Here is a 19,053-nt window from a genome sequence, read left to right on the forward strand (position 1 = left end):
TATTGGATACCGTACCACTCAGAAATTCTGCAAACCTTTTTAACGATATTCAAAAACTGGACGGCGATGAATGATTTGATTATAATTATAACTAAATATTATAATTAAAATATAGTTATATTTGAAGCAATTGTTATTTAAAATAATTGTTAATTAAAATAATTGGTTTTAAAAAACATTATACAACGGTTACTAGTCGCTAATTTGCCCTGGAAATCCAGCCGTGACTGTAAATCATCGGAAGAAGTTTCCATATAAGAAATAATGAGGACGCATAAAAACCGAATCAGACTACTGTAGAATCTCAACTATCCTGTCTCATCATCGAGCTTATATTACAATATAAGTTCGATGGGCCTCATACTATCCGGGCTAGTCTCTTGGCACCATGACGTCGCCAAATCATCGGAGCTGTCTTTTTGTTGCCAATTTGGCGATATTTACAGAAAAATGCGCCAATTTGCGTTTTTACAAAAGGTAATGACTATTTACAGGCGAAAAATTACATAATAAATGATAAATAACTTTCCGCATAATTTTCGAACAATATTTATATACTTGGACTCTTTCTTTACCCGTAATAAATTTTTAAAACGTCAGTACAGTACATAACTAACTTTTACATTATAGATACATTTATGTATATATTTATGGATCAAGTACTGACCTGTACCACAAAATAAAGTATGAATAGGAGCGGTTTTTGGTATTAAATTAATTGCATATCCATATCGCCTATCTCGTGATGTTTGCTCACCACACATTAGCAAGTAAATTTCGAGAAACCACAAAATTCAAAACCCATTTTGATGCTTGAATTGTCAGCCTAAGACCACTTTCGGCCAACTCTATAAGATCGAGAAATGAGATTCATTTCTATATCACTACACTCATATACCAAGTTCTTCCGTTTAAATTATTTTTCAGATTGCTTTTATTATTTGAAACCAAACCATAAGAGAGCTTCATTCCAACGGTAATATACAGGGATTGTACAAGGATGACGTCACTCTCCGCTATCATACGAAGATTTTAACAACTGGCGGTTGCGAAGATATATTTTGGAAAGAGAGAAAATTCAACTGCCCCTGCGGGGAATCGAACCCACGTCCTTTCACTTTCCGGGTGAACGCCCAAGACTACTAGACTACAGAGCCACCAAATCTCTCAACCTTCGCAACAGCCAGTTGTTAAAACCTTCGCATGGTAGCGGAGAGTGACGTCATCCTTGTATAAGTCGCCATCTGGTGGCAGCGTCAGCAGCTGTGAGCTGGGCCTGAGTCTGGTCCGGCCGTCCATGTACGGTCCCTTACAGTGTACACGAGCTCCAAGGAAAGATCGAGAGATTCGGTGCCTTTGTAGTCTAGTGGTCTAGGGCGATCACCCGGAAAGTGAAAGGACGTGAGTTCGATTACCCGCAGGGCCGTTGAATTTTTTTTCTCTTTCCAAAATATATTTCGCAACCGCTAGTTGTTAAAAACCTTCATACAGGTGTTGGACAAAATAATATGAACCCTTGTGAAATGAGACAAAATCTTTATTAATAGGTTGTTGGCCCTTCTTTTGCATTAATTACAGCTTGTATCCGTCGTGGGATGGACAAATACAAGTCATGCACCACAGTCACGAGGATACGTAGCCATTCCTCCTGCAAAAAGGTCACTAATTCAGAACGTGAATTGCAGGTGAAGGCCTACTGCACATTTTGGCCTGCGAAATACCCCACAAAGGTTAAATTATATTAAGATCAGGGAACTGAGCGGGCCACACGAGCAATTGCAGTTCATCATGGTTCATCAAGCCAGTCTCCGACAATTCCAGCAGTGTGAATGGGCGAATTACATCTGTAATGGTAAACACAGGTCAAGAATCAGGGAACTAATATTGCACAATTGAATGAAGATGGTCGGCCAGAATACTGACATAAACCGATGTTTTAACCCGCCCATCCAGGACAACAAGTGGGCCGAGAAGACCACGGTGAGATATGACGCCCTACAGCATCACTGATCCCCCTCCATGCTTAACAGTAGAAAGGAGACAGTCAACATCATAAGCTTGTGCTGACGTTCTCCAAACGTAAACGCGTCCGTTAATCTGGAATAATGTGAACGACGATTCGTCTGACCAGATGACATTCTACCATTGCTGTTGTGTCCAATTCTTATGTTCGTGACACCATGTTTGTCGTTTCAAGGCATTGCATGGTGTCACCAACGGTTTTGGAATAGTCGCTCTACCTAGTATGTTTGCTGCATGCAGTTCACGTCGGATAGTTTTTGTCGATACACTTTCCTGTAGATGTGTGTTCATCTCAAATGTTATCTGGGATGCTCTTATCTTGTGCTTTCTGGCCACACACACAATCCGCTTCAAAACCCTTCTGGGTCTATCAGCCATTTTCGACTTTCGGCCACTGTTATGCTCGGGAGATGATGTCTTTCCCTGTTTGTTATAGGCTGTCATTATCATCTACACAATACTTCTTCCGAAACCAACAAGGGTGGCCGTTTACATTACTGTTGCCCCGGCAAGACGCGATCGAACAATCATGCCTGTTTCGAAATCTGTGAGGTAAGCCATAACGAAGTTTTAACGCCGCAATATACTCGTACATTGCATCCGAACGCTATCACTGCTACGATTAGACTGATATTTGCACATTATCGCCCACTCTTCCATACTAGACGGCGGGCGTATACGACAGGTTCCCTCGGGTATTGTTTTTTGCACAGGTGTCACATTATTTTGTCCAGCCCCTGTAAGTTTTTTAAATGTATCCAAAAACAAATCCAATCAATCAGAAATATTTACACATTTTTTTTCTTTTCTTTTCGCAGGTGCTTTAGCGAACTGGGAAGAATGGTGGACGTACGACGGTATATCAGGCAAGTTATTAATTAGAAAATAAATTACCTTTTTGGTTAGATAATACAATGGAACGACCGACGTTATCTCAACCCAAAATTGCAAAAGAACCACGGCTATACGCGTTTCGGAACTTTATGAAGTTCCTTCATCAGTAGCAGAAACAAAGAAAAATATCGAAAATACTCCTTATAGCGGGAGTTACTCGCTGTTGTGGACAAAAGAGTCGAAAAGTCGAATTCAAAATGAACCGGCAACAAGAGCAGAGGAGGAGGACAGAAAAAAAGAAAATGGTGGAGCCAATCGCAAACGAGATCGTGATGCTTGAACTTGAACTACCAGACAGATACCCACGTTAATATTCCTTACAGAACCTCTAACGTAAAGGGTATGTGTTGGAAAAGTAGCAACACCTTCCCCAGCCCATCAAATCCATCCACCCTACCTGATCAAACATGAGAACACTTTTTCAAAGTATATGGGCGAAAAAATTAAAATATATATAGTAACCACAAAATAATGTAAAAATTAAACATTTGTGGAAGCACAATGCACGTCACAGTCCAGGCACATATGTATGAAAAGGGTGGGGGAAAACGTCAGCTATATATGCTATATATCAGTTATATAACACTGGAAAACACAGAACAATGAAAATTAAACGTCTGTGGTAAGCACGATGCAGGTCACAGTCCGAGAGAAGTAAAAAAATGTGAACACATTTGTACAATTTCAGCGTAGTCAGATTTGGGGTGTCGATGCTGATCCGGTCATCGATCTAGACACCATGGTGAAGACAGGGATGTCTTCATTACTCTCATCAGATTCAAAGAGATCTTCATTTTTGCTGCGCAATAACGACAAATTTTCCTCTAGAAAGTTGATAAGTTTAATGATGCCAGGCCAGTTTTTAGTTTTTATTACTTGACGTTTCCAGACGTGGATTTTTTTTAGATTAATCGGGGGCTGATGGTAGGATGCAGTGCTAGGACACGACCAAATATAGTGAGGAAATTTACCGATTTCCCCACAAGCACATAATTTATTTTTAGATATTTTAAATCTCCTTAGGTGATACGGAACTGGGCCGTGCTCACTATATAGGATTGTCCTTTCTCTAATCCATGGTTGGTTGAAGATTTTGGTCTTATTTATGATTTGGAAGACCTTTCTGCCCCGTTGTTCACCATCAATCCATCTGGACTGCTAAGTTTCTTTCGCTACACAAAGTATCTTGTGTTTGGCATGAGACCAGGGAAGAAAAACATCAGAGTTCATATTTTCTGATGAAGTAGCTGTTTTAGCAAGTGTGTCTGCTAATTCATTACCTTGATTACCCACATGGGCCCTGGTCCATGAGATGAAAGTGTTGGGCTTGTCAATTAGATTTTCCCTGATTTGTCGTACAAGTTCTGTGGGGGAAAAATTATAACTAAGCGCGAGAATACTAGAAAGACTGTCGGATATAATCTGAATAGGTTCGTTCTCATGCAGTATATGGGGAATGGCCTGATGAATAGCATACAATTCTGCTTGGAAAACAGAGTTGAAGTCTTGGAGCCTTTGCGGCCACTCGTGTATGATGACGTTGTTGCGAAAGACGACAAAAGCCGAAGCAACTCCATTAGAAGTTTTCGAGCCTTTCGTTTATATTTCGATGGCAGTTGGAATGTCTTTTTCTTCAGTGATGAGCTGATTATCTTGAAGATCTATGGCTGGATGATGAGGCCATGAGGTTATTTTTTCTTCGTATGCAGATGCTAGTAGACTGAAATCGTTACATGTGACATTATGTCTTAATAGAAGGAGTCGGATTCTTTTTGATATAACTTCTATTTGAAGGTCCAAAGGTAAAGTTCCAGTGGAAAGTTGTAACACATTAGTTGGCGTATTATTATATGCACCTGTTACAAAAAGTAAGTATTGCCTTTTGATAGTGATACTGATGGAGAAGAATATTTATTGTAGAAACTGTTGTCAGGTTTTTGAGAAGGGTGGTGTGCTAGTTAGGTCGTTGAGCAACTGGTTTGTGTTTTTACTGATGTGGAATGATTCGAAGAAGTGATTCATTGTATTAAGTTATTTATTTTCAATTTCAGAGAAAGATTTCATACTGAAATAATATCGCATCTCGAATCCAATTACTCTAATTTACTTTCCTTATATAAATGTAATGACATCATCTTTTCATTGAGCAGTTTCTTGGAATTTAAGGTCATTATATTCGACTACCCCCAAAGGATCGGAATATAATAACGTAAATGGTAATTTTAAACGTTTGAAAACGTCACGCTATTTTCAGATGGAATTTCGGCAACTTCATTAGAAATGCTTGAAGTTCTAGAAAACAACGTGGAATTCTCGTAGAAATATACTTGAGGGATGGGAGAAAAGAATAAAGCAAAAGGATTCCGAGTTTTCTCAGTGAAAATAAAAGGTTAAGGTTTGAAGGGAGAGAGAGAGATTCATTAACTATTCTAGTCCATGTCTTTCCGTTCAGCCTACTTAGGCATTCATTGCTCTGTTCATATGCAAGTCGAACATTCTTCCCAATGATGTTGGAAATAAAAAGAATAGGCAACTTTCCTCCAGAGATATCCGGTGCCAGTCTTTTCCTTACATTTTAGAAGCAGATGTTACTCCAGGATAAAAGAGAGATGGATAGAAAAAAAAAGGTGAATTCCTAACACGTTTTATATCCCAGCTGTTATGAGACGGAACATATGGCAGATAGAGCTTTGTTAAGAAAATTTGTTCCGTGGAAACTTTTCTTTTGGAGCTTTAAAATTAGGAATGGTTGCCTTCTGCAACATCGATGATAATTTGGAAATTTTGGCATTTTTTGGCATGTTAGTTTGAGTCTTAGGTTGTATTCTTCTTAATCTTCAAGTCATGTGACATCGCTTATTCTGAGTTACTTCGTGAGATGAATTACTAATAATTTTCACACTAGAACGACGAAAGCGGTAGTTTTGACCTAAAAGCTACTTTGACGTACGATTCCATCCAAACGATTTATTTCAGATTATTGAAATTTCAAGATTTTTCTCAGCTTGTCAAAGCTCTTAAATTCCTAAAATATAAAAGTTCTAGTTTCCTTAGTTTAGTGGTAAAACGAAGATCTTCCAAGAACGACAGCATTGGTCATTTGACCTCTATAGAGATATTTAACTGACTTTGAAAAACCTTCTGAAAATGGATAGTGTTCTTAAGCAAACATTAATCTTGAAGGAACAGATGTCCTATCATTGTGTTTTGTTTGCTTTTCTCTAGTGCCTATTATATATCATTCAAACTTACACTTATGAAGATGTCCATTATCATCGTTTTCATAGTTGAAACCACCGGAAACACAATCATAACAAGATTTTCGGGGGATCACTTTGCAACGAAATTTTTTGTTTCTCACAAAATTTTCCGCCACAAGATTGAAACCGGTGGAATTGTCCACGACTTCTCTCCCTATTTCCTGTCTTGATCAGAATCAGTTTGGTGAATACAAATATATTCTTTCTTTCCTTTTTTAGGATTTAAATGGTATTTTGGCAGTTTATAAAATGTCTTAATGTGTCAAGCGCGAACGAAACTGAAGACCAGGCGAATACAGATTGGTATATAAATTTTGTACTGCTCACCTTCAAAATTCCCAGATTCTCTTCTGAACAAAATAGATCCTCTTTCAAGGGATGGTTCGAAGTTCAACCTGGTTGTTGCTGAACCATACATATGGGATAAAAGTAACTAAAGAAATCCCTGAAATAATCAAGCTGAGTTAGTTAAAATTTTATAAAATTGTAATAGTGAAATTAACGCTTTATAGTGTTCTTATAAAGTGAATTTCTAGAACTTTTAGACCTTTATTATTTTAGCTATTTTTAGCTTTCATATAGCTTTTTTTGGACAGGAGACAATTTTGGATGATAGAGTGATTTTGGATAAGGGTGGTATAAATTCATTTTTGGATAAGATATATCCCCCCTTTCATGTGTGCTAATGCAAAATGAACATTGAAAATAAACGTGTATCCTATTTGAACCATTTAAGTGGCATTGACAAGATATGCCGCCTCCTTAAAAATTTACTGATTTTAGCATTGATAAGCCAAGATATTATGTGAATTCGATTTTTCAATGGAATACTTTTTCCTACACCCCTTATTTTGCACCTGCTGAAAATCGGAAGAAAGAATAACTTCATTAAAAAAAAAGAAAGAAAGATATGCCATTTTGAAACGGGCTTAATGGTTTGCCGCTTAAAGGGTTAAATATGTAGATATTCAGATTTATTTTATTTTAAAGTTATGGAATTTCTGGTAGCTATCGAGCCTAAATTGGGTCCAACAAAGATATATAGGTTATTATTTTGGCTCATATACGAAAAAAAAAACCTGTGTAAGTCTGTGTTTCTGGTGTTATCAGATAAGAAGAATAATGAACAGAATTTAAAAAAAAAAAACAGCAACTCATATACACTATATGTACTTTCATTAATCACTATCAGGGGGGGGGGAAAGGAATAAAATTCCGGATATATCCTCGGAATTGCTACGGAAACAGGACAGAGAGAGAGAGAGGTCAGGTCAGAATGGAGTAAGAGCAACTGAATAAATGGCTTTATCTGAAAAGATTCGGCATCATGCCAAGAAGCCTCCTCTCTTTTTGGGGCGGATAAGAAGTTTTCGACTGAACTTTATCGGCCGGGACAGCGTGAAATCGATTAATGAAGGAGAAATCAATACATTTAACACACGGCCAATCTTTCCTCATCTGTACCAAATTTTCGCTTCTCTCCATCTTGTTGGCCATTTTATTACTTTACTTTTTTTTTCCCTTTTATTTCATCAATTTACATCGTGGCATATTCTTCCTCTCAAACCCCCTTTTTCCTTTTGAAAAGAGACGCGTGTTTTGTACGCTCTGTAGAGCTTATGTGATATTTTCTTCCCCTCTGTCTGTCGTGTTGAGTGTTTTACATTTCACCCGACATGAAAAGGGAGATCTCTCTCTCTCTCTCTCTCTCTCTCTTGCCATGTCTTTTGTGAAAGACGGAAAGGATTTCAAGAATTAAGGAACTGGAAAAGTATATTATTTTTTTCCTCACTGAACATTAGGACGAGTCTCGAGATATTAGAGGAAAGTACGAGAATAGTTAGTTGAAAAGTTTGTTCCCACCGCTCCTAATAGTGTAAAAGAGATGGACTGTGTGTTTCATTAAAAGGATAAGCATTGTTTTCATTAATGTTTTGTTCTGGTGAATGCGTGCACTCATTGTACATGTGTCACGACATGAAATGCTCAGAAAAGCGTAGGAGAAAAATTTAACTTCCTAGGTTGGGAAAATGGTCGAAAAGCGTCGTGATAGATGCCGTGCAAGAAGTATGATCAGTGATTCTATTAAACAACACATACACCTCGTCCATATTCCTCTGTGGAATTTCTAACGAATTGGTACATGTTGGAATGTGCTTGTTCGTGTCGCGAGCGTAACATGAAGTTTGCTCTTGTATGTAATGCTTGTTATAGTGCTGTCGTCCGTCAACTGTTAATCGAACTATACGTGAAGTGTATTGCTTGAATGTGTGTACTGTTGTAGGCTTGCTTGTTCTTTGTGGCGAACTCTTTAATGCGGAGATCGGCTCGTTTTCGCGCCTTGAATTTGGGAACCAGGATCAGTTGTACATTCATTCATTCAAACCGAGCATGACTCCGGTCTATCGCCATGGGCAATTTACTAGCGAATGAGTTGTGCCGGAAATATATGTGTGTATAGGTGCTTAACAGTCTGAGTGCGTATTTATTGTCGTGTTTTTGAATTATCCGTGCTGCCAGCTATGAGGCCAGTGATAAACCACGGCACAGGATAATTTCAGAAAAATAAGAAGGATGTGCACGTCAACTATGAAAAAAAAAATTATCAAAGTGAAATATGGTAGGGAGAATTGTGACTAATGTCTTAATCTAATAAAACCATAAGCCCATCCGGACGCACAGCGCGGGTTCCTCCTGCAATAGTTGGCCTACATGATGAGATCTGGCATAATATTTCCCGACTCGGGAGTATAGGAATATATAGGTAGTTACTTCGAGCTGCGGATAGAGGGTACAAATGTAAAAAGTTATAGCTCAATATGTATAGCATGTTCAGTGCTGAATCCATGAATGTCTATTTCGAGCTGGCTTGTGAATGGTTCTCTGGACCGTCTCCGGAGCATGAAATGATACTTTTTGAACAGTTTCGGGAATAGTTTCGAGATCTGATGAATCAAAGGAACGGTACTGTACTGTCCGATCTGTATTTTTCCCGAGGGTCAATGATGATGAGACGGCCCTGTATAGAACTCCAAGTCCAAGTAGCGTGGTGGTAAGCTCATCGTCTACCATCGTGAAGGTTGCCGTCACGGTCCTAGGCTCTATCCCGAGGAAGGATATGGATAAGGTATTTTCCCCAACGAGATTGAGGCAACCGATAGATAACGGCTTCATTTCGAACCCTCATTAATGGCAGTAAAATGCAATATAGCGATATAGCCTGAGTTTGTGTTTGGCGAAGTTGTATAGAACCCCACAGAATCTCTTTAGTTCCTAGCACTACGGTACCAAAATCGAATCAATTTTTATAAACGTTACTTTAAATTTACTCAAAAAAACATCAATTAGTAGAAAGGGTATCATTTTGGGATTGAGACGTGGATAAGACAGCCACAAACAAAAGAATCGATGTCATAATCCATGATTACGCGATATTTCTGAAAATATTCATCTGGGTACATTAAAAAAAAATGATTCAATTCAGTCTTGTATTGGGTGATAACAATAGTAATAATAACAATAGACTTGGTATGTCCACATGTTAGTACATCAACTCCACTCAACTATTAAACCAGAAATATTCCGGTATCAAAACCTTATAGAGAAACGCAAATACACACTGTATATAAGAAATATTTCTGGCTATACTTCGTCCCGGAATTCTGCCTTAGTGAATGTTTTCCTCCTATCGAATGTCAGGAAAAAGTGACCGGGAAAAAAAAGGAGAAGTGAGTGTCCCGGATTTCCAACATAAATTTTGTTTCTGGTCCAGCGACTGTCCTTCTCCTTAGGGGGTGGATAGAGAGAGAGAAGGTCCTGGAATGGGAAGGATGGAATTCTCTTCACGCATGTCTGGTTCTGAAGGTGCGACGTGAAATCCAGAAAGGGGAACAACAACCGAAAAAGAAAATGCACAGAAATAGGAGAACATATATATACAGGCAAGGAATAGTTTCCTCCTAGAGAGAGAGAAAGAGTTGTATGCTTTCTCTAAATCGCCTGGAACAAAAGGAAGCTCAAAGCCCCCTGAATTTAGAGTCTGTGAATTCTCATTTTACCATCGTCGTAGTAGTTGGGGGAATATACCGTTCCTTTGATTCATCATATCTCGAAACTATTTCCCGAAACTGTTCAAAAAGAATCATTTCATGCTCCGGAGACGGTCCAGAGAACCATTCACACGTCAGCTCGAAATAGACATTCATGGATTCAGCACTGAACATACTATACATATTGAGTTATAACTTTTCACATTTGTAACGCGGATCTGTGCTTGACGTCGAATAAGTATTTGACGGATTGGAACATTCCCGTACTAATTTATCCGTAATGTTACCAGAAAGTAGTGTTTCTCGACCGGGATTATGCGACGCATTCCCTAGTCTATAAAGAACTATAAAGGGACTGTAGTATGAGGCTATATACAGACTGTTTTCAAATTGTTTCACAGCAGATATCTCTGCCACCATTGACCTAGAAAATATATTTCTTAATTATTAAAAGTTTTTAAAAGATACTGTTACTTGAAATATCATAATATTTCCGAGGAGTCTTATACATGGAAAACAAAGAAAATAACTTTTTATGCGGTTCCAGTGTGTTAAAAATTCCAATTATTGAAATGTAGATCCCTTTTTTTTGCAACAAAAATTTGCAAAAATTTTCATATTTCAATTGCAATATTTATCGAGATGTTAAATATATAAAAATACTTTTGTTTTGGCATTTTATCACTGTAGTGGCGAGTTTCCATTGCCTTGAAAGTTCACTTTTCAAGGGACTGTACACAATTAAGATGAACTTGACATCTTTTATTAACAGCCCTAATAGTGAAAACTCCCCGCGAGATCACAACCCACAATTCTTCCTTACTAAACGATACTGGTGTCCCTTTTGTCGAAGCAGTTGATTGGCTCATGGTCCATCCTATCCATCCTGTTGAAAATTTTAAACACTTCGATCATATACCCACCCTCCCCCCGACACCTGCGTTCTTCCAATGTAAACGTATTCAAGATATCAAGTCTTTCTTTCTAGTTCAAGACTTGTGTGCAAACAAGGGCAGGCTCAACTTTTCTCTGCGCACCCTCTCAACCAAGTCTATGTCCCTCTGTAGGTATGGCCTCCAAAACCTTACGGCATACTCCAGTACAAATAAGCCTCGGAAAAGCGGAAAGATGGCTTTAAATGGACGCAAACAGACATTTTTGAAAATGAAACCGACCATTCTATTCGATTTTTAGGCCACCGGTGAACAATGTTCAGAAAACCTAAGACGCTCGTTAATGGGAATTACCAAATCGGTGACCATAGTTGCACCCGGGATAGTGCCACCATTCAACTCGTAAGAAAAACGTGGGTTGTTCGAACAAATGAGCGACCATGCACTTGCCAATGCTAAACGTCATGCTTCATTCATTTCCCCATCCTCTAATCCTGTTTTAGTTGGTCTGGAGCAACTTCCTATAGCTTTGATGATTGTCGACTACCCCGTTAGCTTCGCATAATCTGCGAATTTGCCAACAATCCCATTAATACGCTAATCGAGTTTATCAATAAAATGTGAAAAAAGGGGCCAAGGAGGAACTCACTTGCGATGCCTGTCTAATCAGAGAATTCTCCATTCACTATCACCCGTTGTGACATATCTCTTAACCACAATTCTATCAAATCCAGCAAATTGCCCCAATCCCAATCTCGTGTAAATGATGTAAGACGTTACCATGTTGGTACCCGATCGAATGCGTTTTGGAAATCAAAGTAAACAACAACAGAATTTTTGCCCTTTCCCTAAGTCTTAGTCACGTGATCATACAAGCAAAGGTGCTTAGATATACATGTCTTCCCCTTCCTGAACCAATACTGATTATCCGACAATACACTATTCTCGTTTATCCACTTCACCAATTGCCTTTCGAAAAACAATTTCCACAACTTTCGAGAGGGATCTCGTTAAACTCACTGGACGATAATTCGACACTGTTTTTCTACTACCCTTTTAAGTATCGGAAACGCATTAGCAAGCTCCAGATCCCCTGGAATGATACCCTCAGCAACACTACTCCGGTAAATCTGTGAAACTGAGGTTTCAAAAAAAAATTCACAAATATCAATTTATATTAATCGATAAATCAGTATCATATATCACTTGCAATCTAGTTCGAATTCACGCGCGGCGTTTGAAAACGGAATGCAAAATACTTTCCGGTGAATGAATGGTCTGCTTTTTTCACAGGCGGCTTGCTCAAACCAGTGACACGCATATGAGTATATACGGAGCATTTCTTTGTTCGGATTATTGTCAACGTACTCAGATCACCATCCAATCCCGGAGTCAGAAAACCAAGCGAGTTTTTTTTTCAGTGAATCGTCTGTTACATGAAAACTAGAAAACAAAATTGTAATAATAATAATCAAATTACGGTTTTTAACCAATGAGGCAATGACACCTTTTTCCAGAATCGGAAAAACACGAACTCACCGTGTTTGTACCCCAATAGTAGCAGGTATGAGAAAATCGCTAGAAAACCCAAACCAACAAATAGACAACACAACAAAAATATCTTGAACTAATAAACGTCCGAGAAGTCACGCGCAAACAAAATGGAAGCACGAAATCAAAAGATGCCTTGAGTTGGATTTCGTGGAAGATTTGGGGATTTTAGGATTTCGGTTTTTTTTTTTTAAACTGGATAGTACAAGAATCAGATAGGGTGTAATGAAAGGATCCCTGTACGATAAGTTCAGCAATGAATTTAGGATAGTTAATGATGATTTAGTAACGGTTAACGGAAGACCAAAGATCTTCGTATTCTTCCCTGCATGTAAATTATTCAGCGCAAGTTATGATTATTAGGATACAAACGAGTTTCGAAATTTGAATGGGTATGATACAATTAACTAACGAAGAAAAATAGGGAAGTATGATAATGGCATAAATGTCAGTGATTTTATTCAATTACGGCTGTTTAAAGATCCATCCACCCTCCCACGTTCAATTTCGAGCATTAAAATGTCATGTCAACTGGTTAAGATGCCAATGAATAATCGGGGGTGGTTAGATTCTTAGATCAGTAATGTGTCGTTTTAAAGATACGCGCTTGCAACTTTCTAACTTAATTTTTTTTTAATAACTAAGTAAACTAAAACTTAATTATACTACTTAATGGAACTAGTTTTAAGTGAACAGATGGGTTTCTCAGTTTTCACACCGATTTCACTGTAGTAAAATTTACATTTCATCAGTTCTCTTATTATATAATCAATCGTTATTTCTCATAACTAATTACATGATTATACAGGGTAAGTGCTAGCAGGGCATTTATCTCATCAACCGTTCGTTGTAGAGGTATGATTCCAATTTAAAAAACGCTCAACAGGCGTTCAAAAATTTTCATGTAGCAGTTTTGAGAATGAAAATACAGTTTGTAACAAAATAAAAAAAAATCTAAATTTTTAGACAGTTCCCCCCTTGTGCTCTAACTTTCAACTAGAAAGTTGTTGTCCTGTCTCTCCTGAAGCCTAAAAAAATCGATGTTTTTAAGTGCAATATTCACTGAGATATTCGACTTCGAAAAACGGAGGAAGTATGGGAAAGAATAGCTATAAATGCGGAGAAACATGAAAACTCGCATTTACCCACATTTAACGCTGTTCATGTATGTATGTATGGTTATGTATTTAGTCAAACATATTTTAAGCAAAAATGATAAATGTTCTCATTTTGTCATGATATTGTCCTTGAAATTTTTCCTAAATTCCTTATAACTGTGTATTCAGTTGAAATGGTGATGGAATTGATGTGATATAGAATTAATAACGTAATTATTGTTTATCATTCGCAAAAATTACAGAACCCACATACAAGCACATTACACAAATATCGAACAATAAAGAGAATCAATACAAAATTAAAAATGCATACACAGTGCTGTCGTAAAATAGCTTTAGCGATGTACGAGTCCCTAGCGGCCGGAAAATTCTGCTAATGCAGAGGAAAATAAGAGGCATAGATGCGCTCAAAAATGAAAAGAGCTTCGCTTTTGTGGCCAAGGATACAGCAAGAAAATTTCGAAAAATTCAAACAGCAACGTTCACTTTTATGCATTGCAAAGTGATCGGCGCAGTGGAAAAACACGGATCGTTAGAGTGATTAATGTTTTTATTAATGAGCGATTAAACGCCGGCACCGACGCAGACAAAAAAAAATTGTTGAAACAACCATTGTGTGTAGATCATATTACTAGCGCAAAAGCCATTAACCCTAACGGTTAGTGCACCAATCCCTTGTTGAAATCTTCTTTCTTTGTATCCTGCGTTGGCGTTTATGGTGCCGTAGGTATCGTTCGAACGCCATTTATGGTTTTTCAATGCACTAATCACTTTGCAATGCGTAAAAGTGAATGTTGCTGTTTGAATTTTTCGAAATTTTCTTGCTGTATACGTAACCGCAAAAGTTTGGTATGTGTTTTTCTCTTCACTCTGGAATGCATATTGTAAAACACCTATATTTCGAATTTCATTCGCATTTGTAGGTTTTTTGCGGTCGCTATATAGGAGCTTGTATATCAGCAAAGTTATTTTACGATCAACTTGTACATATATATATATATATAATACACACTGTGGTCTTCATGGGACACCCAAATCCACTGCATCATTTCGATGTATTGCGGGGGCTATTTAGTCATTCAAAACCATCATTCATTATTTTTAATAATTATGGTGAGGGCTGATATTCGGATTGTCACACGTGAAACAACTTTTACAATGGGAGGATTTTTTGTCACCAGGCCTTTTTTATCATATATTTTAATCGTACCTCAAATCCAATTAAGAAAGCTTATCATCAGAAACCATCAAAATTATCATAGAAATCTTGTATTGAGTAATCATAGGTAACGAGTACGCTATCCGGGGAGATGGTCTTATACATCGCAAACGACAGAACCCGGTAGTGATCGGTTCAATCTATAATCTGCCATCTGTCTTCTATTGTGGAAGTGTATTTTCGTGTTTTCGTGAATATCGTGTTGAGGGTCTGTCCACGATACTGCAAACCAGTAGATGTTATTACGGAAAATGTCTCTCACAAGCAATCGAGACGTCAAACTACGAAGCAATTCGAAGGACAACCCATTCATTTTACCGAACAGCTATGCACACGTATTCACAAGCAACGGCATCGACGAAAACACACTAAACAGAGAGAGCGACCTACAAATAAGACCTCGCCCCATCCAACTAAAATTCAACAAACTGCTCATAGTTCCACGGAAGCGGTGAAATGAAAACTTCTAGAATAATCTCGCGATTTTTGCGTGATCCTCACACTTCTCTTGGTGATATGGCATCGTCAATACATTGGTGTCGATAGACTAGCCAAGTTTGTCGTTAATTTGGCGAAATTTACAGAGAAATGCATGAAGGATTATTTGCAGGCGAAAAATGACATAATACATGATAAATAATGAATATCTACGTAATTTTTTGTAGCAATACAAGTCACAAAAATGTTCATTTGTACATAGCATGATTACAAGTTCTCGACCACACACACCCAGGTCCTGACTCTCATTTTAGGGGAGAGGTGGTGGTGGTACCTGGAAAATCGAGCCTTTTCGAGACATAAATTATTCTGTGAGAGTTAAGGGCCGTTTAAAGTAAACGGGCCTTGAGTCTCACAGGCCTTTTCTAAGTAATTTAGTAGTTAAGTAGACAACCCGTCTAAATCACGCTCCAACGTTTCTTATTAAGTGGTGAATACTCATTTGATGATACGAGAGCACTCCCACTGCTACTTGCGTGTCGGGCCAGCTTAACAGGAAAAAAAACCATGTCTCTATCCTACTTCCCTGCTTGACAACTTAACAACTGTTCCGTGTAAACGGTCCTTAACGTCTGCTACATTTTAATGTACAGGGTGGGCAAAAAGTTTGTAGAAACTTTAAAAATTCATAAAAACCGGAAAAATAACCGGTGTAGAAAGTGGTTTGCAGCGTTAGCATCGCTAGAACACGCGAATTTTTTTTAAGACAGGACAGCTGACAGGACCACCACCACAGGGGAAAACACATTGCAGACGAGTCACAAATCCAGCAACGGCAGAGTGCAGGAGGTCCACATACACTGTTTACAACGGTGAACGGTTGCGAATTAGGAGCGCAGGTTCTTACAACCGTCCAATTTGCATATTTCCACCGAAGTCGCTCGTATCAGCCCCACCTATCGTTTGTTTTTTAGGGTTTTTCCTGTCAAAAAAAATTCTCATGACCTAGCGATGCATACCGTTTTTTATTTCGGTTATTTTTCCGGTTTTTATTCATTTTAGAAGTTACTACGGACTTTTCGCCCACCCTGTACTTGACTGACTCGAAAGTTCGTTAACTACTAAATTACTTGACTCGTGTAGACGGACCTTACGGTAAAAAAATAATTTGTTTGTCAGGAACAACTTATTCTGCGTAAACTTATGAGCCCTAAATAGTCGGCCCTGAGCGATTGCCTAAATGTCGAAATCAGACATAAAAGTTTGATAAATATTCATCCCAGATGCGTAGACGCATAAAACGTTCCGATTCGTATATATATAGATGTGAGAGCTACTTCATAAATAAACCAACTAATATGGCTACCGTTTCTTTCGCATTTTAACGGAGGTTTTCAATCCCCCCCCCCTTTTCAATGATATAAGTCGAATTTGGAATCGAAAAAGAAGTAATGGAAAAATAAGTTTCCTCTTTTTCCTGAACAAAAAAAAGGGAGATGAAGGATCTTATCACTTTCCGTGGAAAAGCGTTCCTTTTTTTTTCTCTCCGGATCCACCATCTTCTCGCGAACGACCAGGTAGCAGTAGCAGTAGAAAAGAAAAGCAAAATATCAAGGGGAAGTTATCATTTTTATGGACCATTTCTTAATATTTTGGCACGTTTATTACTCTATCTCTCGTCTTGTCACTTTGCAGCGAAAAAAAATAAAATGCAGGCAGTAAAATGTATTTCAATGTGCTGGTGTTAATTCGGCATGATAGGTAGCACGCACCTAAGGACAGTATATATAGGCTGCTGATAGGGATAACGGACCGTTACCTTTTTTTTTTCGTCGCCGTCACAAAAAAAAGGACTTTTTAGTCCTTGTGCACACAGTCGGACTTTTTTTTCTTATATTCTCTCTGCTCGTAGAATCAATAAAAATATATCACTTGGAATCTTCCACCGCCGTTAGCTAGAAATGGAAGAGAAATATGGAACATTAAACTGAAATTTATCGCACAAACGTCATGCCTTTTATATATATATACGGAATTGAAAATAAGTGAAAAAAAGAAGAAAAAAAAAAAACAAGATGGAGTCCGGAGAGAAAAATCTGAAATCGTCGGTGGATGAAAAATAAAATTGTTCCTTTCACAGCAACCATTTCTGCAGAGAAAAGGAGAAACTTTCTCAAAAACTCTGCATTTCCTTTTTTTTTAATAGTAATAATGTACTATACGGCAAAAAAAAATATATCTCCCTGGTGTTTCGTTTGTTTCGAAACTTTCTCAAGTTCCTGGATTATATTGCGTTTTTTTTTTCCCTCAAGTTATGCGGATATTGAGTTTTCCTAGACTCTGATATTCGTATCGATCGATTGATTCATGGTGATCGTGATGACTTCGCACGCAAGGATTGCCGTGAAGTACCACCATCTCGTCCTTAAGGAGAGAATCCCGTCCTTTTGTTGTCTTTACAATCTTTTTTTTGTCTTCGGATGAAAACAAAAAAATTAACTACTTGAAAAATTTCGATTACCTTAATTCTTTGAGCCACGGATCTTCAACGCATGGCTCGCGGGACACATGTGGCCCTTGGAGATTTTTGGTGTGGCTGCCGATGATTTCAGAAAATGGTTGTAAACATTGATACTAACAATAATTATAAAATTGATGGAAGAAATAATTTAAAATAAATGGAAGAAAAATAATTTAAAATAAATGGAAGAAAAATAATTCCAGAATAAATGGAAGAAAAATAATTCCAGAATAAATGAAAAATTATTCTAGAATAAATGAAAAATTATTCTAGAATAAATGAAAAATTATTCTAGAATAAATGAAAAATTATTCTAGAATAAATGAAAAATTATTCTAGAATAAATGAAAAATTATTCTAGAATAAATGAAAAATTATTCTAGAATAAATGAAAAATTATTCTAAAATAAATGGAAGAAATAATTCTAAAATAAATGAAAGAAAAATAATTCCAGAATAAATGGAAGAAAAATAATTCCAGAATAAATGGAAGAAAAATTATTCTAGAATAAATGAAAAATTATTCTAAAATAAATGGAAGAAATAATTCCAGAATAAATGGAAGAAATAAATAATTCTAAAATAAATGAAAGAAAAATTATTCGTAACAAACTGGTAAAATTCGAAAATAATGAAAAAAATAATTTCGGAATTTTTTAGACAAACTACTTCAGAATTACTGAAAAAGATAACTTATATATCAATGAGAGAAATGATCTTGTAATTTCTGATAGAAATTATTTCACAATCAATCAAAGAGTTATTTCATAATTATTGAACGAAAGTATTTGAAAACATATTAAGAAGGAAAATAATTTCAGGGTTACTGAAATAAATAATTTAAGGATGCTTTAAAGTGAATTCAAATTAAAATCAATCTCAGAGCTCATTAATTTAATCGCTAACTAATCCAAATCTTTTTTGGGAATTGATGAAGAAATATAAAAATTGATTAATTAATAAAACAAATATTTTCAGAAAAAATAATCTTCAATAATTTTTGTCCTTATTTAACTTGGGGCCCCATTGGATCCTTTTATCAAGCTGGTGTCCCGTGGGCTTCGTGGGAAGTTTCAATTTGTCCCTCC

General features: G+C 37.2%; 1 protein-coding gene across 1 annotated transcript in view; it reads left to right on the forward strand.

Moving 5' to 3' along the window:
* Positions 1-19,053, forward strand: part of LOC149070421 (carbonic anhydrase-related protein 10-like) — a 182,126-nt gene that overhangs the window by 94,598 nt on the left and 68,475 nt on the right. Inside the window, exon 2 of the mRNA XM_089249811.1 lies at positions 2,841-2,888. Within this exon, the coding sequence (XP_089105937.1) occupies positions 2,841-2,888 (48 nt within the window). The remainder of the gene's footprint in view (positions 1-2,840; positions 2,889-19,053) is intronic.

Source organism: Pholcus phalangioides, unplaced genomic scaffold, assembly GCF_987345545.1.
Source record: "Pholcus phalangioides strain wild (caught in Gottingen) unplaced genomic scaffold, Ppha-v1.0 ptg000022l_1, whole genome shotgun sequence".
Classification (NCBI taxonomy): domain Eukaryota; kingdom Metazoa; phylum Arthropoda; class Arachnida; order Araneae; family Pholcidae; genus Pholcus; species Pholcus phalangioides.